We start from the raw sequence: 21,761 nt of genomic DNA on the forward strand, positions 1-21,761 counted from the left end.
GTGGCACAGCACAGCTCCTTAGACCTGGGCATGCCTCTTGCCAATGACCTCAGTCATGCTGACAAGGCCCATGCTCACTCCTGGAGGAAAAACTGGACCAAGAGGTTGAAGCACCTGTGTCACTGATGTGGCAGCCCAGGGCTGCCTGTTCCTCTTCTCCCTGTGATCTGGGCTATGTCCCAAAGTTCCTTGGGTCTCTAATTATTTTAGGAAAAATTTACTGAGCACCTACAACATATGTGCCTGGTGCGGGAAGAGATACATTAGTGAGCTAAACAGACCCCATTCCTGTGCTCCAGTTCCACTCACTTGCATATCCCATCTGAGCTACAGGTAGAAAGTCTAAGTGCGGGTGTAGTGAGAGTGCTTAGAGTACCAGAGGCAGAAGAGCCCCTCACCCTTAGCTTCTCTGGGGTACAGTGCATGGACACAGGATTCCCTCTGGCTGAGGTCAGAGCTCCGATTCACTTTAGTGTTCTTCTCCCAAAAAGGGCAAGAGTCCAAGAAATAAATACAACAGGTTAAAGGACAGATAGACTGCTTGAGGTTTATTAAGTACAAGGATGCACTTTTTGTTTTTTTAACTTCTCCTTTGCCTTCCTTCCCACCCAGCTAAGATTTCTGCCTGCTCTCTGAGAGTGCTCAGCTGATTTTACTAACCTATCTGCTCTTTGCTATGATGAGTCAAAGACCAGCACAACCTTCCCCGGAGCTGAAGGTGGGTTCATTTTAGAAGGCCCTCAAGAATCCTACTCAGGCGAATGACTGTTTCAGTCAGCTCAGGCCACTGTGGAACAGAGAAACTGGTGTCCTTCTTGGAGCACTGCCTTCATGCCCTTGAATTGAGCCAACTGGCAGGCCTCATCCAGCCCCAGCCAGCGGTAAGCTTGGTGCTCATGAGAGAGGCGGATCTCCACGTCATAATCCTTCACCTCTGCCAGCCAGTAGATGACTGTTTTAGGCTTCTCCCTGGCCACATAATTGAGCTCCCTTCTGAACCCCTCAATGATGGTCAGCTGGCTTGCTTTTAAGCCTGCTTCCTCCTGAGTCTCCCGCAGGGCTGTTTCCAATTCATTTTCCCCTGGTTCCACATGGCCTGGGTAGGAGAAAAGAGAAAGAGGAGGGAGAGATAATCTTCAACAAAGCTGGATTTTCCATGTTAGATGATTTAAAGATGGGATCTTTGGTGACTTTTCTAGTTGTTGCTAGGCTAAAGGGAGCCTAGAGATTGGTAATATCCTAACATGCCTAGGAATGGGGTGCAGGGCAGGTAGCGTCTGGTTCTGTGGTATCTGGGAAACCCCTCCTCTTCACCCCATCTTCTCTGCAGAGAGTGAAACAGACCATGTGTTTGGCAAGTCTAGACTAGAATACTGCTCCTTTGATGGTGAGAGAGATGGACTCCCTTAGACCTCCGCTTTCTTATTCTTTGGAGCTCTCCTCCTCCCATGTTCTCAGGGACACCTTTCCCTTAGAGACCGTAAAGTGATTTTTCCCAAGGAGGGATAGTCCCTTCTTGGCAGATGGGAGCTAGCTGAGAGTGAGCACTTTGCCTACAATCCACAGTGAGGAGTTAACACTGTCTGCAGTTGGTCTCTAAAGTCCCAGGGCTAACAGACATGCTCAAAACCATACACTGCAGCACCAGCAGCTGTTTCCAAGTAGCTATCAAGGCTTTTCCAAATTGTTTTCATCTTTCTAACTGAGCAAGACCAGATTCCAGTTTCATAGGGAAAGTCCTGATGGGAACTTAGACTAAGGACAAGCTGAGAAACAGTTCTAAGAAAATTTGTTGGCAAGACCTAAGTCCAAGCAGACAGATGCCAAGAAACTGTTGTATGAGAACTTGAAGCTCTGCAGACTCGAACAGTCCTCAGCTCTGCCTCTAGGCTCTTCCTGCAAATTCTCAGTTTGCCCAGAGGAGCCAAGGACTGGGAGGGGTCTGGCAGCCTCTGTCAACACATGGCTCCAGCAAGTTGCTGAGGGCCTCCTGGTTCAGGAGCTCATGGGGAGCAGGAATTCTTAACTGTTCCCTTCTTGGTTTGGAGACAGTGCTATACCCTAGCCTTTCTCGTTCCTAGGGGTCCTCACAGCATTGCCCTGAATCAGCTGCTGCTGCACAGCTCTGACATAAAGCAACCAGCAGTTTGGGCTTAAAAACCACTCTAGCTCATGGCTTCTGGAGAATTTCTCTGTATGGCACTTCATATGGAGCCATGCACACAAAGGCAAGTGGGTAATGCATCGAAAGACGAAGATGAGAGGGATGCTGGTGGTGACAGAAGTGACTCTGATCCAGGATGTCTTACCTTCCTTCAGAAGTGTGTGTGTGGGTCTCTAAGCACACCTTCCCAACATCAGCTATTCAGTATTCTGCCCAACAACATTAACAGGGTAACCTCTCCCCCAGGCCCAAGCCCCCCAAAGTTCAGAGAGGTCTTTTGAAATCTTTCAGTGTGACTTAGGAGATCAGGAGACAAGTGTGACTATTCCTATTCATGGTATTTGTAACACTTCTGTCCCTTTTTTTCACTTTGTTCTTCCCTAGTGAAACTCAAATGTGCAAATTTTATTTCCTGTTCCCATTTCCTTGTTTTCCTCCACCCCTGGATCCTTGTTCACCTCCACCGCCCCCACCCCACTCCCCCACCCTGCTCCCTTCTAGGGGCTGTTTACTCTGAGCTCCAGACCTGTAGCCCAGTAATGCCTTTCCTCCTTCCTAGCCATTCATCAGAGTTCTGGCGCTCTGGTGAATAACACACACACACACACACACAGAGGTTCTGCACACACACACACACACACACACACACACACACACACACACACACAGGTTCTGCACACACACACACACACACACACACACACACACACACACACACACACAGGTTCTGCTTCTGCCCTGGGATTTAGTCACATAGTTCTATATCTAGCTCTGCTCCAGCCTAGCATGGAGACCTTGTATGTAGAAAAAGGATCAGGGAGTTCTACCCACCTCACGCTGTCCTGCTGCACAATTACTGGGAAGCAAGACTTGTGTGGGGCCTGGCAACATGGATTTCTGAGTAACACTTGGCATTTCCCCAAGAGCCAGCCCCTCTGGCTACTCGTACCTTTAGGAGGAGTCCAGTGATGAATGCCATCTGATGCCTGCAGCAGCAGAAACTCAATTGCAGTGTTGTCCACCTTGGGAATGAGGCGTCTTCGGAAGATGATCAAGCCACACGCTTTCAGGGCCATGGTCTGTCTGAGAGCTTAATAAAGACGGGGGGCACTGGGAAGTTACACAAAGCAGGAAAATCCATTATGGGGGCGGGGGTAGCACTACGGTGCTGGAGAGTAGTATAGACCGGCTAACAGTGACCTCATCACCTACAGAAAAAGGCAGCTTACCTAGGGCCAATGGGGAGAAACCAAGAATCAGAGATGGGCCTTTGTGAGTAACTGTAAGACGCTGGCCTCACCCTGTCGGTGTGGCTCTATCCCAGTTCCTCCACGTCTCCCTGCTAAAACACAGGGCTGGTATGTGTGTTAAGAGACTAGAGATCTTCAGAAGCAAACCCTGAAACTGGAGAGATGCTGGAAATGGGAGAGATGCAGTACAATATTATCATCAAATCCACAATCCTATTTTCCTCAGCCTCCAGCCTGAGTCTCTGGAGCAAAGAGATCCCAACAATATATCTGATGGCTCAAAGGGGGTCACTTAGGAAAGGTAGCTTGGTGTATACTTTTTTGTCACCAATATTTTTAGTCTTTTATCCATGTTTTAGAATGTTATACATTCACAAGGTTCAAAGTTCAAAGTTCAAAAAGGGTATACATAGTAGAAAGTCTCTTTCCCATGCCATCAGAGGCAAACTAGCATAGTGGTCAAGAATGAATCTGGAGCCCGGTTTCAAGTTCTGGCTCTGCTACTTATTCACTGTGTAATTACTTCCTAAGCCTCAGTTTCCTCATCTGTAAGACAGGATAATAACAGTTCTACCTCAAAGGATTGCTGTGAGGATTGCATGACTTAACTTTTGTAAAGTGCTTTAGAACAGTGCCTGGTATGTAAATAAATTTCAATATGCATAGAAAAATGTCTGGAAAGATACACATCACTATAGTGTTTTCTGGAGGATGAGATTATGAGGAGACTTTCATTTTCTACTCCACATATTTCTGTACTGTTTGGAAATTTACTGAGAACATTTACTAATTTTATAATCAGCAATACAATAAAGACTAAACTTTTTTAGTCTTTTCCATTTCATGTAGTCTTTTTTTTCTATTTCAGAAAAATATGTCAACAATAACAACAAAAGACAGGAAGGGAGAGGAGTAGAAATATCTGCAGAACTGAAAAAAAAATTTACCATCTGAATCGAGACATGTCATCAAGGTAACAAAAATATGAAAGATGTTTTATGTAAGGCCCTGCTAAAGAAAAAAAAGATTTTAAATATATCTTTATTGTTGAAAGTATTACAGATGTCCCCTGCTAGAGAAAAATTTGTGTCACTTGTTCATTCAACAAATATTTATTGAGCACGTACTATGTACTAAGTACTGTTCTAGGCCTTTGCCCTCATGTAGTTTATATTCTAGTGGAAGAGGTAGGCTTTGATTAAATAAGCAAATTAAAAAATAATTGCCACCCCAGCTGGTTTGGCTCAGTTAGAGCAATGGCCTGTGGACTGAAGTGTCTCAGGTTCGATTCAGGCCAGCCAGGGGCATGTGCCTTGGTTGCAGGCTTGATCCCTGGCCCCATCAGGGTGCATGCAGGAAGCAACAAATCTATGTCTCTCTCACACTGATGTTTCTCTCTCTCTCTCTCCCCCCTCCACTCTCTCTGAAAAGCAATGGAAAAAATATCCTTGGGTGAAGATGAAAAAAAATAACAATTGCCAATAAGGAATGTGCTATAAAAGAAAAATGTATGATGGGCAATTTGACCTTGTCTAAGGGATCAAGGAAGGATTCTTGGAAGAAGGGATGTTTGAGCAGAGAAGTAAATGATGAGTAAAAGGTAAGCTGAAAAAAGGAAGGAGAGAGGCATGCTCCAGGTGGAAGGAACAGCATGGACAAAGGTCCTGAGGTAGAATGGCAGAACTGAAAGACAGCTAGGTGTCTCAAATGCAGTGAAGGCCTGGGAGAGTGGCCCATGCAGGAGGAGGCCTGAGTCAGTAGGGCCTTGTCCGCAAGATTCCAGGGCCAAAGAAAGAGCTGGTACTCAAGACAGCAGAGCTAATTGCAAAGAAGGTGGCTGACGTAGGACCTAATGGTCTCTACGGCCCCCTTGTTTGTACTCAATCAAGATGAGCTTGCATCTATCAAAGGCATAAAAATAAAACCCAAACTGAAACCTGTTTCAGGGCAATTCTCAGGACTGCCAATAGATGGTAATGTTAATCTAGGGAATAGCAAGCAGTTCCTTACCAGAAAACCAAACACACCCAACACTTCGACCTTTTCAAACCTTTCTAAACCTGTAAGGAGAGTTTTTAAGGATTGGAAATAATCTCAAAAGGGGTTTCTGAAATGGTCTGTGTGTTATTATACACTGTTGGTGAGAGAGTAAATTAGCATATCCCCATAGGAGGGCAATTTGGTTATGAATATCAAAACATAGCATATTCCCTTAGACTCAGCAAATCAGACTAGGCACTCTGATATATAAAAATATATGTGTATGTGTGTTTTTTCAGTATGTTTTTATTGATTTTAGAGAGAAAGGAAGGGAGAGGGAGAGAGAGACAGGAACATTGATGAGAGAGAAACAACGATCAGCTATCTCCTGCACACCCCCTACTGGGGTTCGAGACTGTAACCCAGGCATGTGCCCTGACTGGGAAACGAACCGGTGACCTCTTGGTGCACAGGATGATGCTCAACCAACTGAGCCACACTGGCCGGGCCAGAAATATATGTTTAAGATGCACACACACACAAGGATGTTCATTACAACTTTGTTTATAATATCAAAAGAAGAAAAAGGCAAAAACAAATATCCATCAATAAGGGAATAATTTAAAAAGTACAATATATCTATATGACAGAAAATTATGAGCGTGGCCCTCTTTACCAAACCACACCCATGTCTCTCCTCCCTCTCTTGTGTGTCTCTCTCTCCCTCTTTCTCCTAAGCTCCAAGGGCCCTTCTACTAGCTCTGTAACTTTCAAAATAAACTTTCCTTTATAGTTTGAAAAAAAAGAAAATTATGAAGCCATAAAAAAATGAGGTAGAACCAATTATGCTGCTTGCAAAAATATTTTCAGACATACTAGGGAAAAAAAAGTATACTTTAGAATAGCATGTATAATGTGATCCTGTCTGAGTTTAAAAATTTATATTTAAACTGGTAGCAAGTTTTATTAAACATTGTGTTCTGTTTCCCTGGTTTCCCTATTTACATTGACAACTTTCCCCATTCTAGAAACAAAGGTTTCAAATTACTGGTTCCAGCTATAGGCAGAAACAGGTGTCTGATTCCATTCCTTGTCCCCTCTCCCCCAAGTCCCATCAAGATGCACATAAAATATGAGCAACTTATAAGTGTAGAGCACCTTATCCCTGCCTCGGGTAGAGTCCCATGGAATAAATGTTAGAACCCCTAGATAAGCTTTGGGATCCAAGACTACAGGGCACAGGGCCCTCCCTGCCTAGGACAGGAAGCCCCAGAGCATTCCTTCACACCACTGTCATCACCAACACAGCATGGGGAAATAAAGATGGGGGAGCCAAGAAAGACAGGCCTGGGGTGGCCATGTGGAGCCAATGGGGGAGGGGAACAGGCCAATATTTTCCAATGGGGAGAGGGCTTAGGGGAGTATCAAGGATGCACCTTAGCAAAAATGTATCTCAGTAGATACCAGTGTGCAGGAGTGACAATATTGAAGAATCAGATCGACCCACAGTTCATCTCAATGAGACCAGAAGAGCTAGGACCAAGAGCTAGGATTAATGTTCTTTCTACCTACTGTCCTCTTAACTCATGGAGAGGACAGTTCTATAAAGGCAGAACTCCTATTTGTCCTTTCAATTGCTTGGCTTGAGCCAGCTGTTCTCTAGAATGTCTCCCTCCTGCCACATAAGCGTTACCTCCTGCTCATCCTTTCAGAAGCAGCTCAGCTGTCACCTCTTCTGTGAAACCTTCTGGCTTCTAATCACCCCATCTTCTGGGCCTTTCACATGGCTTGAATAAATTTCTACTATAGAGTTTGGTGAGAGAAGCCAAACACTATGAGCAACAGAAAAGTAAATATTTAGTATAGGAATTAGACCTTGTGCAAGTATGGAAGAATATAGCATAGTAAAATCTAGGAAAATTCCAGGACAAGCAGAATAGGGAGACTGAGACAGATTGTTACATAGCAGTTTGAAAGCCACCTAGTAAATCATATCTTCCCTAAACCAAGGACACTTGAGAGTAAATTGTTTGTGTTCAATGGGCTGGGTACAGAAACTTAGGTATAGAAATTAGGGTACAGAAACCAAGGCAGAAAGCCCCAGATACCTACAAGGGGCAAAACTGGGAAAACAAGAACTTTTTCCCCAGGGTAATCTGTTCTCTCCTAGCATATTGCTGGTCATGCGGTTTAGAAGCCCCTAAAGATAACATCTAGGCCTCAGTTGTATTTCAGCTCCAGGCACAGATAAGCAGTGAAACCAGACAAGTGGCTCTGTGGCTGACTCAGGACCAGATACATTGACTCCCTGCCCTGGCACTGACCAGTCAGTGGAGACCACGACCCTGAAAGAGCACACCTGGAAAGCTGATGAATAGTCTATTGATCCACCCCTAAGAGCTCCCCTAAACACTCAGCCTTTAAAACCCCTGAAAATGAAGGTCCCAATGTGCGTGATCTCCCTGCCCCCGCCAGGGGAGCATGCCAGCACCATCTCCTTCTCTTTTCTCCCCTCCAAGGGGACCCTACGAGACTTGCAACCAGGGGAGCAATGGGCAGGAGCAGCTTGTCCTGGGCTTACCCTATGAACCTGTCTCCAAGGTCCCCAAACCTGTCCCCTTCTCTCTCTGACTTCCCAGTGAGCCAAGGCAGCCCAGGCTAGACTCTCCTGTTACTTCTATGCACCTTCCTTGCTTCACCATCCTAAGTATATTTTTGCTGCAGCCAATAAATTCTTGCTGCAGCCAATAAATTCTTGCTTTCTTTTCTACACTTTGTCTCTTGATTGAAATCTTTCCCTCAAGAAGACAAGACCAAGGTCTCCCAGTCTCCCCAGTAACAGAAGTTAAGGGAAAAATCCATGCAACTCTGTTGTCCCTGCATCTGGTGTAGGGCCTTAAGCCTCTATAGGTCAGCAAGGCCAGCAGTTGGCTGTGGAGAACAAGGAAAACTGGAACTTGTGAGAACAAATTAGGACCTATGAGGACAACTGGAACTCTTAAGGACAAACTGAAACGTGATTTCCTTCCACTGTCTGCAAGCTCATTGACGCAGGTGACTTGGAGAAGCTGGAGCTCTTTGCCACAATGTACACCTGGCTCAGGACTCAGAGTAGCTGAAGGAGGAGATTCAGTGGAGTTGGGGAGCTGCGTGCTTTGGTGCCATTATGCATAAACAATATCAGCCAGCAGATCAGTGTCAAAAGCATGCACTTGCAACCATGCCTGGTATCCTGCTCTGTCCTTCACAGTATACTGGCAGCTACTTCACTTCAGCTTTCCAAATCTTGAATAAAATTTTCTTGAGGTCAACCATAACCTGGAACAATACAGGAAGGGAATCCTGGGAAACCTAGTTCCAGCTTAGCTAAGTAGATACAGTACAAAGCCACAAGCACACATACCTAGTATGGTAAATCTCTAGTTCTGGCAGGGAAGAGCCAGACCATGAGCTCTGTCTCCTTGGGACTCAGCACAGCAGCCCTGAACAGATGTTCATTGACTCAACAGAACTCTCTCTCCACCCCTCACTCAAACAAATGCTCAGGGTATGTTCTGGGAATTTGGGAAACAGCCCAGTGTTTTTCTAAAGAGTGCCATTTACATAAAAGTCAATGGAGGTATTGTTGGAGGTTTTCTGTTTTTCTGGAGCCCACAGAGCTGAATCTGTCCTGGGGTTTTGAAAGCATCTCTCTCTCCTCTCTCCTCTCTCCTCTCCTCTCCTCTCCTCTCCCCTCCCCTCCCCCCTCCTCCTCTCCTCTCCTCTCCTCTCCTCTCCTCTCCTCTCCTCTCCTCTCCTCTCCTCTCCTCTCCTCTCCTCTCCTCTCCTCTCCTCTCCTCTCCTCTCCTCTCCTCTCCTCTCCTCTCCTCTCCTCTCCTCTCCTCTCCCTCTCCTCTCCTCTCCTCTCCTCTCCCCTCCCCTCCCCTCCCCTCCCCTCCCCTCCCCTCCCCTTCTCTCTCTCTCTCTCTCTCTCTCTCTCTCTCTCTCTCTCACACACACACACACACACACACACACTCCAAATGATTTTAAATCTCAGGAGATTAAAGAACACAGCATCCAATATGCAAATATGCTTGCAGCCAGGATTACTGAGGTGAGAACGCCAGGCTGACAGCAGGCAGTTCACACTTCAGAAAAGTGGCAAAGTGCCTTAGGTGGTTAAAAAACCTAAACACACACAAAAAAAACCCTCGATGTCATCAGAAGGTTCCAGAAGCTAAGGAAAAGTGCTCTTAGCTTTCTCTGTATATACAATTCCTTCACAGCCTAGGAGGTTCAGGATTTAGGTGCTAAAAAATAATTCATAGATAAATGGCTATACTGATGCGTTGTGTTCCAGTATTTTCATCAAATTAATCAGAGTGCTATTGCAAGCATAGCTCAACTCTGAAGCCCTCAAATATACCTTTAGATACTGAAAGAGCTCCCCAAATCTTCTCCCAACTTGTATTTCATAGTCTAAAATCCATTTAGCAGAAATGTTTCTTGCCACCATCTTATCAATTAAGCATCTACACTGTGCCAGCTACACTGTGCCAGGTTCTTTACATGTATCTTTTTTTTTGTTAATCTTCACCAGAGGATATTTTTTCCATTGATTTTTAGAGAGAGTGGAGGGGGGGAAGGGAGGCGGGGGAGGGAGAGGGAGAGAGAAAGAAACTTCGAAGTGAGAGCCACACATCAATGGGTTGCCTCCCGCACACACCCCACCGGGGCAAACTTGTAACCTAGGTACGTGCCCTTGACTGGGAATCGAACCTGCGACCTCCGGTGCCCAGGCCAACGCTCTAACCACTGAACCACGCTGGCCAGGGCTACATCTACCTTTTTAAAAATATGTCTTTACTGATTTCAGAGAGAGGAAGGGAGAGGGAGAGAGATAAGAAACATCAATGATGAGAGTCACTGATCGGCTGTCTCCTGCACACCTCCTACTGGGGGATCAAGCCGGCAACCCAGGCATGTGCCCTGATGGGGAATTGAACTGAGATCTCCTGGATCATAGGCTGATGCTCAACTGCTGAGCCATGCTGGCCAGGCTACATCTATCTTTTTTTAATGCTCAAAACAATTCTTCATGATAAGCATTATTATCTTCATTTTATGATGAGGAAACTGAGATTCAAAAGGTTAAAATAACTTCCCAAAAGCCTAAACGATATGTGAATGGCGGAATTTGAATCCAAGTAAGGCTAACTCCAACGCCTATATTCTTTTCCCTTATATAGCTCTCCTTACCATGAAAGAGCAGGGCTTGGGGACACAAATGGTCCTGAGAGAGGACACGCAAATGATTTATAAAATTACTTCCAGTTCCAAAATCCCCAGTCTTTGATCTATATTCATATGGAGAATTTTTAAGATGTCTGGTGGAATCCTTTCCACAGAACATGTTTTAGTTGAAGGGGTGTGTAGATGAAGAGCCTGGTACCCAAAAACAACCCTGGAGGGGTAAAGTGTAGCCTGAGGTCCCTACACTTGGCCTTTCTGATAAGAGTTTTTATGCCTCCGCTGCTTTTTCCTGGGAAATGGAAACCTAAAACCACATGTTCAAAACCAAACCCAGTAGCCTGGGAGTTCCCAAGTACCAAGTGTTGGGAACACCCTTGATGCTAGCCTTGGACAAGCACACAAGCACCTAACTTAAGGTGCTGCTGTCCAAGAAACTTGCCCAGGCCATTCCACTGTGAGGAGGGCCAACTATGCTGGCTCACAAGCAACTCTAACTGCTCAGCTTTCCCTTATTTCCAACATCATAATGTTCTTTTCTCTGATTCTCTAACTCCCTTCTTCCCTTTCAAAGGAGTGGACAGAAATGAGCCACCCATCTATGAATAAAGTTCTTTCTTGTAACAACAACAGCAAAAAGAAAAAAACCCCAACTACCATGACTAAAATGAGACAAAGAAAATATTCCCTCAATTGCACCTTTCCCTGGATATCTGCCACTTTCTTTTCTCAGAGACCAAGCTGCCAAGTCATCTTGCTATCTTTGCTATTTGGCTGAGGGAGGAAACAGGAGATTTCACCTGCAATGACATTAATATTGGCTTCTAGGATGAGGCCAAAGTCAGACAAGGTTGGGTTAAAAATCATTCCTAGTGAAAGGAACCTGTTAAGTGGCCTGTTGGTGCCATCTGCTGTACAATTCTGGAAAGCAAGCACGGAAAATTCTAATATTAGCCTGAAGAGATTTATTTATTCATCTTAAATAAATGTGTCCCATGTGACAGGCAGTGTGACAGGATTGAAGAGTAGATATGAAGCTGAATACTACAAAGCCCCTGATTTCTAGGGGTTCACAGCCTAGTGAAAGTGAAAGATACTTAGACAAGTCACCAGTGTGTTTTGTGCATCACAGGGGTATGTGTAAGATGGAAACATAGCAAAGAAAAGAGTGATTATCTTTAGGTCAAAATCCATAAGATTTTGAAGGATGGCTAGGAGTTGACTAGAAAAATAAAGGTGGAGGCAAGGGACACTCAAGGCAAAAGAAGGAGTGTGGGCAAAGACTCAAGCACAAGATGACTTTCCATTCCTAAACAGCTTAGTTTATATTCTGCAGGCAATAAGGAGTCTTTGACAGCAATAAGGGATATAATATGGCCAGACTGACATTTTACAAAGACATTCTGGAAGCAAGGAAGGTAGAAATGAATTGCCAGGAAGGTGGAAATGAATTAGAAGAAAAGATTGGTGGCAAGGAGACAATCGGTTACAAGCCTATTGCCAATAGTCCAGATGACAAATGATATAGAGTTAAATTCAGGCAGAGGCAGTGAGAAAGAAGGGATGAATTTGAGAGATATCTCAAAGAGAAAATCAACATTCTTTGATGTTTCATTGTCCAAGAGAGGGAGAAAAAAAAAGGTGTTTGGTTTGGATGACTAGGTAGAAGAGAAGTAGGTAGAATAGGGAGTAGAATGTAAGCTAATGATTTCTGTTTGGGACAAGTTGAACTTAAAAGTGTTATAGACTAACCACAAGGTAAATTGACATATGGGTCTAGAGTTCAGTGATCCTCTGATCCCATCTCTTCATTTCCCAAAGGGGAAATTTCCATTAGAGAAAATTTGTCCTCACTGTAGGTACCTCTGCAGCACACCTCACTCCATTGGGGTAAGTCTGCCTGTGCTGTCCCATGCACTGCATGGTTCAATTCCTGGTCAGGGCACATGCCCTGGTTGTAGGCTCAATCCCCAGTAGGGGGCCTCCAGAAGGCAGCTGATCGATGTTTCTACCTCTCTCCCTTCCTCTCTCTGAAGTCAATAAATATATATATATTTTTTTAAAAAGGCTTTTCAAATTTTCTGCAGAACTGCTGGCGAACACACCATTCATCATACCGTGTAAATTCCTTATGTAAAAGGTCCCACGAGATAAATTCCTTTTTAATATAGGTACTAGGGCCCTAGCCGGTTAGGTGCAGTGGTTAGAGCATCAGCCTGTGGACTGAAGGGTCCCAGGTTCGATTCTGCAGGGTCTGGGACAATGCATTGGTTGCAGGCTCCACCACCACCACGCCCCCCCCCCCAGCATGGGGGAGGCAACCAATCCACACATTGTTTCTCTCTCCTTTCCACTCTCTCTGAAAAGCAATGGAAATAATATAGGTAGGAAGAAGAGATTTCACTCTTTTGAATGGATTGTTTCCCTAATTATTATTTCTTTAACTGACAAGGTTTGATCTAAATTGGGTACTCAATTACAGTAAGTCTACTGGCTCATTGGCTAGTTAATAGCTACCATTTTTTGAGGAGTTACTACTTGCCCAGCATTGTGCCAAGTGCTTCACCTTCACTATTTCAATTAATCTTCACAACAACCCTCTGAGGCATTACCATCATTTTTAGAAGAGGAAAAAGGAAACTATGGCTCAGAAAAGTGTCTGGGTAATAACTCAAAATCAGGTCTGTTTGACTCCCAACATCATTGCTCTTTACCTCAGCTCTACAGTAGCAGTGGTACATTTGGCTATTTGTTTGCATGCAGTTTACTTATATGTTTTAAATATAATACATAGGGCCCAAACCAGGCCTGAACAAAGAAAAAGGAAGTGATGTTTAGGTAATGAGACTCTTCTATGACTTTCTTTACTTCTGCTGCAATTGCCATATTTTCCATTCAATAAGTGAAGCAATTAGAAAATATAAAATCTCTTTTGGAAAGGGGGCAAGGTTTTAAGTTAACAACAAAGTGAAAGCTGAGGCCCAGGGAGGGGAAGGTGTGGCGCGCTCGGGCCGCTGAGCCCTAAATCCAGAAACTCTGGGATCCCGACGACCCATGCCGTGACCACTTGCAAGGGGGCAAGCAAGGCTCAACGGGCACTGAACCCTCCCTTCTCTCTGAGCACAAAGGGAAACTGACGTCCTGAGAGCGGCTGGGGCTTGGCCTGCCCAAGTCTCACTGACAGGAGGAGAGCGTGCCCACCTTTGACCCTGCAGCGACGCGAGATTAGTCAGTTGCAGAGCCGGAGCCCCAATCGCTCCAAGGAGAATTAAACACATAGGGCCCCTTCTAAGGCTACTCACCCCAAGCTGAGGGAGGAAGGAGGCGACTCCTGGATGGAGACGAGAAATACGTTGACCAATCCAGCGAGCGCAATTGAGCATTGGGCGACCAATAGTATGAAGCAGAAGGATCCTCGACCCGCCTCAAAGTTGCCTTTCTCTCTCTTAGAATGTCGCGAGATCTTCTCTCAAGTGGAACGATTGGTTGAAAGTCCGAAATGGAGGGTCACGCCCACTGTTTTCTCGGATCCCTGATTGGCTTCTAGAGGAGAAGGCGGCCTTCGTCAACGAGCTCCCTGGATGCCCATTGGGGGCACAATGCGGGACTGCCGGCTCGCTGGCGTCGGCGCGGGCGTTCGAACCCGCGCTTGGCGGCGTTACCATGGGGATGCGGCCTGGCCGCCGCCTCACTCTCGTGAGTTAACAAGACACCTCAGTCGCCAGCCTGGGGGCTCTCTCGTGTCTTCTGTCCTTAGACAGGATTGACCGTGGAGAAATTTGGAAGCCTCCGAGGTGAGAAGGGGCGGGAGAGAACCGGGGCGGGGTAGGGCTGGCCCCTGCCCCGCGGGAGAGGCACGGCGGTGCGGCGGACGCCGACCGAGCGCGTGAGGAAGCTGGCTGTTGTGAGTTGGCCTCTCCCGGTTGCCGGAGCGTACACTAGCTTTCTTATCCTTTATTCCCACTCCTCCTCCTCTTCGGCGATTATCTTGAACTCCACTTCTATGAAGCCTTTTCTGAGTTTCGATGTCCTCCTGCCGTTGAACCCATATCCCTGATTGGAACCTCTCTTAGAGCGCTTCTATTCCTCCTTGGGTTATTTGTATACTTCCACGAACCCCATTCTCCTCCCTTCTCCCATGTAATTCTGAGGTTTTTGAGGCAAGGCAAGCATCTTTCACAACGTCTTACACAAACAGGCATACCTCGGCGATATTGCGCCCTGCGTTCCAGACCACCGTAATAGGAGTCTCGCAGTAAAGCGAGTAGTAATCTTTTTGCTGGTGGAGGGTCTTGTCTTCAATTTGTAAGAAACGCACCCTCCTGAAGCGCAACAAAGCGAAGCGCAATAAAACAAGGTATCCCTGTAGTAAAATTTTCAGGAAATGAGTTTAATTTACCACAGATAGAGGATTCCCCTCTATGCCATATCCCATTTCCCCTTCCCATACAGAGATTATTTTTTTATTTTGTGGGAGTACGGGGTGGAAACACTAATCTCATATGCAAAACGACTTGAAAGTTCAGGGTTGTCCTTTCCACTCTGTGAAAATGAAAACTTGCTACAACTCTCTCCAACTCCCTCCCTATTAGTCTGTGCTTAAAACCATTCTGTTGTTGCTATATGCCAAGAGAGTGTCTCAGTTTCTTAGTGACCCACAGCTATTGTCACATTTTAAGCGTGTTTTGGAAAATACTTCAAATCATTTTCTCCTTTCTATTTATTTTCCTCTTCTAGTCTCTCTACTTCAAGGCATGTAACAGCTGCTCTGGTAGCTGTCATTCATCAGGTGTCCATGATAGAATTGCGTTGTCAAGACTGTTTCATTGTTAATTCCTGAGACAATATATACTCAGCCTGCTTTGTGATGATTCTTATATTAAAATCATAACTCAATGAAGACTTTAAGACGGAACTGAAAAAGTAAGGCGTTAGCAACTGTGTTATTATCTTCTTATAAAAGTTTGAACACTACCAAATTGTACTTGTAATGGAAACCAGACTGGGGATTCAGGGTTTGGTCTTGGCTCTGTCTCTAACTCAGTCACTATGGCTGGCTTTGCAAGTCATTTAGTCCTTTTGCACCTCACTTTTTCCATCTGGAAAATCAAAGGGTTGAAATAGATTAGAATTCCTGTGGCTCTACTATGAAGTTAAACAGTTGATGTCAGATAGACATTACACACTCAGCCTTCCAAAGACCATATAGGCGGAAGTAATAGTTACCATTTATTGAGCATTTACCCCATGCAAAGCACTATACCAAAGGCTTTATGTAAATATTACATTTTCTTAGCATAGTACATTATTGTGCTGCCCACATAACATTTCATTAAAACTTTTGTTTTATGTTGTTAATGAAAACTTTTGCTATTCATAGTATGTCCTTGGGGCAAACTAGGGCATGATCCTCTCATGTTCCAGTTTAGGTAGCAGTTTCAACAGATATAGCAATTTATTTCTTTGGACTGCAATTTTGTTGTTTGTAAAGTGAGGGGTTGAACTCTTCTCAGAGCCCTTACAGATTAATTGATCTATTAATTCAGTTTCCCATGTTGACTTAGCAAATCTGTTCATAATTTGTGCAGAGTAGATTCCCAACAAATTTTGTTAAATAAATAATATAGTTCTATTTCTTATACTTATATTGTCGTCATCGTATACTTCCTGAGTTATATTCTCAAGGATTTTGATGTTCACTGAACTTTGGGGATTTTTGTGGAGGCTTCATCATATAGGCGTGATCAGTTACTAACTCCATTCCCACCTCTTTCTCCTCTCTGAAGAATGGGAGGTAGGGTTGAAAATTTCAAGCTTCTAATTATGGCTGGGTCTTTCTGGTGACCAGCCCCATCCAGGAACCCACCCAGAGTGACCTCAGAACAAAAGATGCTCCTGGTGCTTTATCACTTAGGAATTTACAAAGGTTTTAGGAGCCTTGGGTCTGGAACTAGGGGCAGAGACCAATATATGTTTTCTATTATCTCACACCGTTTTATTTATTTGGGAGGAGGGGGGTTTGTGTTTTCACACCATTTTATTGTTCAGTGCTTATGTATCAGATACTGAATTTAACACTTTATTTATATCTCAATTAATTCTTAAAGAAGCGAACATCTTTTCTAAGTCGCTATTATCTTTTTGCTTATTTAACTGAGTAGTATCCTAAATCATCTTCCTCCTTCTTTGCCCACCCTCTATAATCCATTCCCCACAGAACTGCGGAGTGATCTTTAAAGATCATGTCCTTTCCCCACTTAAAATCCTCCAGTGATTTCCTGTTTCATTTTAAGTTAAAATTCAGAAACCATGACATGGTTCAATACACCGTCATTATCTGGCCTCCTACCTTTCTGTCCTGATATCATACAACTCTCCCTCTCGTTGTGCTTCTCTTGTTTGCTTGATCAAATTGATCTTCTCTTGTTTGCTTGATCAGGCTATATTCATTTACACCTTAGAGCCAATGTGCTCTCCTGAAATGTTCTTTCTGATCTTCACATAAATGATTCCATATTATTTCAGATTTCACCTCAAATGTTCCCCTCTGAATGAGACCTTTTCTGGTCATCCAATGTGAAGTAGACCCTTCACCTTACTTTACTTTTTTTATAGCACTTATTACTATCTGAAGTTATCTTTCTTGATTATCTCCTCCCACTAGAATAATAGCATGTTTAGAACAGTCACCTTATCTGTTTTGTTCACTGCTGTATCCTCAATGTCTAGAAGAGGGTCTAGCTCATAAAAGGCTCTCAAAAACTATTTCTTGAATGATTGGATAAAAAATTCTTGTTGGAACTATGACCATAGCTGTGTCCATAGCAATTCATTTGAGTAATACAATCTTGTTTCATTTTGTTGCTCAGGAGCAGTGAGTCAGGGCACCACCAATTCTGCCAGATTTTCCTGAGCAATCAAATTACCCTGATACAAAAGTTCCTACCACCTATGACTACAGGTGGTATCAAATGTTTTTGTATATTTTTTAAAATAGTGTAGGGACATTTATTCACTTATTCATTAAATAATTATTGAATGTTTATTATTTCCAGACATTGTTTTAGATACTGGGGATAAAAATATTAATAAGACACATTCTATTACCACAAGGAGATCATATTCTAGTGGAGGAAATAGACATACTTATAGATAATTATTACAGAATGTAACTGCAGTGATAGAGATATGCAAAAGGTATGATATGAACACAGAAGGGACATCCAACTATATCTAGGGACATCAGAAAATACCTCATTTATGTTTTAATAAATGGGTAAGAGGTAGACAGGTAAAGTGAGGTTTCATGAGTGGGAGACCTCACTTATGTTTTAATAAATGGGTAAGAGGTAGACAGGTAAAGTGAGGTTTAATGAGTGGGAGGAGGCTATTTAAGAATACAATGTAAATAAATGCACAGAGAAATAAAACTGTCTAACAAGTAAACTAAACTGGAGAGAGAGAGAGGGAGGGAGGAAGGGAGGAAGGGGCTAGATTTTGGAAGGCTTTGTAGAACATGCTAAGGATTTTGTCCTTTAGAGAGGTGACAGGATGCTACTGAAAGGTTTTAAATAAGGGAGCAACATGGTCATACTGTGTTTTCAAAAGAATGATCTGGCTCTGTGGTGTGGAGGATGGTTTGGAGAGGGCAAAACTGGAGGCAGGTAGAGCAGTTAGGAGACATGTAAAGATCAAGGTAAAGTGTACTGGGGCTGAAGTACCAAGAGTAATGAGGATAGTAGAGGGGAAATTTGACAAATATTTAAGAGATTAAATTGAGTGAATTTGCTGGTTAGAGTTGGGATAAAAGAGAGAGGAAGAAGTCTAGGATGCTTCCAAGTTTAGCTCTGAGTGACTGAATGGATGGTACTGTTACTCACCCAACTCCACTCCCCAAGGAACAGAAATGTGGAGAGGCAGATTTTATGGGGAGGTCATGAGTTTGGTTATTGGTAAGTAGTTCAAATGCTCAATCATGGGGACATTTTGATAGTGATTCCTGCATGGTTTTGCTGCTAGACATCCCTAACATTGTCAGTTTTATTGTGAGGTGAACTAAAGTCACACTGGAATTCTGGAAGTACCCACTTAATAATATTGCACAGTATCCAGGCCAAAAAGACTGTAGTTGCAATTTCACCAGCAATGAGGAGCTGCATCTATTATAGTCTTTTAAATTAGTTACCTTCTTATGCTGTGATTTGATTCAATAAAATGAATGGTATCGAATTGTATAGCCAACATATGGATGTCCACTTTCATATAGTTGTTTTCATAGAGTTGTTTTTAATGAATTATCTATGCCTTGGTTTCTCTTCATATTTATTTATTTATTTATTTATTTATTTATTTATTTATTTATTTTTTAATATGTCTTTTATTGATTTCAGAGAGAGGAAAGGAGAGGGAGAGAGAGAGATAGAAACATCAATGATGAGAGAGTCATTGATCGGCTGCAGCCCACAACCCCGGCATGTGCCCTGACCGGGAATCGAACCCTGATCGCCTGGGCTCTCTTCATTTTTAAATGGGAGATATGATCATTGACATCCATCATAAGTCTTAGGAGATTAATCAAGTAGCACAATTAATTATATATTAATAATTTAGATTTCAGTGAATGTAATTATTGCTTTAATTTTTTATTTTTTTTTTGCTTTCTCAGCATTCCTCCTTTAGAAGTAATCCTCATGCCATTTTGGCAACGGTTCCCAAAAGGATGTAACACTGAGTAAAAGAATCTGTATCACTGAGTAAAAGAATCAGTAATTTATAAAAACTGATTGCCGTAGTTATTTTTCCAATTAAATATATGAAATATATTTTGTTGAAAGTATTTTATAAGTGCAAAATGGCAAAAATCTGCAAATGATAACTCTGCAGTTGGATTAGACTACGATTTTAAAAATAAAGCACTGAATTTAAACTTAATATTGTTTACCACCTGTTACTGGAAAGTCTTTCAAAATTAAACCTCTACATTTAGAGAAATACTTACACTGTTTTAAGATAACTGGGTTCAACAATTTTGTTATGTTTATTTTTAGGTGATTGCTTCCATGCTTTTCACCGAACATAGAAACTTAATAACCTCAATGGGGCTCTTGAAAAGAATTGCAGTAATTGTAAGCATTAGCTACTTAACAGCACACTTGAAACTTTTTTTTAGTTACAAAAAGAAACAATCTCTTAAAAACTACTTTTGTGTATAACTCACTATTAGTGTCCCAAAATCCACATCTAGCCTCAAGAATTTCATTAAGTATCATATATTCTCATTCCTTCACAGCTGTTATTTTAAGCAGTTGTCTAATAGCACTTGTGTTCTGTTGAGATCAGTAGTCTATAGATAGAATAATCACTAGAGTTTGAAATAACTAATTCCCTTGTTGGGGGGACACATATATACTGTATTATTCACCTCTTAATCTCCCACTGATAATAACTGAATTTCTTGTGTTCTTAATTAAGGACCTTATGCCTAACATGGGGTACAGAAACATTTTAATGAAAATTGATTGAGAATGTTGGGTTTGCATTGTACCCATTTTTTTGGTTTGGGTTTTTATTTTTAAATATATATTTTTTTATTTCAGAGAGAAGAAGGAGAGGGAGAGAGAGAAACATCAATGATGAGAGTCATTGACTGGCTGCCCCCTGCAACCCCCTGCTGGGGATTGAGCCCGAAACCAGGGCATGTGCCCTGACTGTGAATTGAACCTCAATCTCCTGGATCATAGGTTGATGCTCAACTGCTGAGCCACCCCAGCTGGGCTCATTGTAGAGTGGACCTAAGGACTTTGTTAGTAATCCCTTAATAAGTGACCATTGTTAGTGGCTGCCCAAGGCTAAATGGGTTGGGGGTTTAATATGTGAACATACTAAAAGCCATTGAATTCACTTTATCTTTATTATTTTTTTAATTCACTTTAAATGGGTGAATTATATAGTATATGAATTATATCTCAATAAAGCCATTCTATGTATTTTAAAAAGTTGTCATTGTCACAGTTTAGGGGAACTCAGATGAAATATTTCTTGGCAGACAGAAGCTATTTTAGTCCTCATATTTTCGTACTACTTATAATAATTAGAGTGAATAATATGCTTTAATGTCTGCTGATCTTCCTATGTAGTCCCTTATTTTCAGGAACAGCATATTCATTTAAAACATATAATTAAATGCACGCTCACTCGCGCACGCTCTTGCTCTCTCTCACCCTTCTTTTGCCTCTGTAACTTATTTTCTGACCCCATACAGCCCATCTGGCTCACTTCTTCCACGGCTCCCTTCTATCTCTGTGAATTTCTTTTTTTTTTCCTTTTTTTAAAATATGTTTTTATTGATTTTAGAGAGAGCAAGGGAGAGGGAGAGAGAGATAGGTTGCCTCCTGCACACCCCTACTGGGGATTGAGCCCACAACCCCAGGCATGTGCCCTGACCTAGAATTGAACTGTGACCTCCTGGTTCATGGGACAAAGCTCAACTAACTGAGCCATACCAGTGGGACCTCTGTGACTTTCTATATAAACTTTTGCTTGTATTTGAAAAAATTAAAACTAAAACTAAAACATATAATTGAGTAAGTAGAGAGTGGAAAATAGTAAGATGTTTGAAAAGGCCACTAAGGTTTAGCCTACCAAAGCCGTGTGATGTAGGCAAGTCAATCATTCAGAGCCTCAGTTACCACATAAAATAAGGGTGTTAGACCTGATCATGGTTCTCAAACTCAAATGCCCACAATGCCATCTAATTAATGTAAATAAGTAAAGCTGGTTGGGAATAAAGGAATCAGGAGCAGGGGATCATGGGCTATAGAATAGTATATGCTTTTCTAAAGACTAGCCACAACTCAGTTTAGGTCTGATGTTACCTTATTTTATTGTAGGCCCAATGTAACTGTATCTATTAATTTTTAAGAAAAGCAGAAACAGGATGTTTTTTATTGCTCCTGGTTTTTAAATATTGTAACTAATTCAAAAAAACGTAAACACTATGCGAGTCAAACTGCAAGGTATGAAGGAATATAATTATGAAGTAGGTAAGTTATAGACGAGATGATCTCTACTGACCTGGCTAGTAGGATTTTTTTTCTTTCTCTTATACAAATATAATATGGTACATACCAAAGAAT

General features: G+C 42.7%; 2 protein-coding genes across 5 annotated transcripts in view; one reads left to right on the top strand and one right to left on the bottom strand.

Annotated features, from left to right (window-relative positions):
- Nucleotides 1-521: 521 nt before the first annotated feature.
- Nucleotides 522-14,240, bottom strand: NUDT2 (nudix hydrolase 2). 4 transcript variants are annotated; one of them, XM_081152080.1, is made up of 4 exons: nucleotides 8,619-8,712; nucleotides 7,088-7,226; nucleotides 3,114-3,274; nucleotides 522-1,096 (listed from the first exon to the last, which is right to left on the bottom strand). In XM_081152080.1, exons 3-4 carry the CDS (start codon nucleotides 3,238-3,240, stop codon nucleotides 780-782), a joined length of 444 nt encoding a protein of 147 aa, XP_081008206.1. In that variant the 5' UTR covers nucleotides 3,241-3,274; nucleotides 7,088-7,226; nucleotides 8,619-8,712; the 3' UTR covers nucleotides 522-779. The 4 variants fall into 4 exon arrangements, with proteins under 4 accessions (XP_081008206.1, XP_081008203.1, XP_081008204.1 ...); XM_081152077.1 differs by lacking the exons at nucleotides 7,088-7,226; nucleotides 8,619-8,712 and adding an exon at nucleotides 13,929-14,240 and having other exon boundaries at nucleotides 3,114-3,254; XM_081152078.1 differs by lacking the exons at nucleotides 7,088-7,226; nucleotides 8,619-8,712 and adding an exon at nucleotides 13,929-14,079.
- Nucleotides 14,241-14,338: 98 nt separating this feature from the next.
- KIF24 (kinesin family member 24) overlaps nucleotides 14,339-21,761 on the top strand; it is a 50,838-nt gene continuing 43,415 nt past the window's right edge. The window contains exon 1 of the mRNA XM_081152075.1: nucleotides 14,339-14,420. The gene's annotated coding sequence lies outside the window, so the exon portion shown is untranslated. The remainder of the gene's footprint in view (nucleotides 14,421-21,761) is intronic.

Source organism: Miniopterus schreibersii (genome assembly GCF_964146895.1).
Source record: "Miniopterus schreibersii genome assembly, chromosome: 11".
Classification (NCBI taxonomy): Eukaryota; Metazoa; Chordata; class Mammalia; order Chiroptera; family Miniopteridae; genus Miniopterus; species Miniopterus schreibersii.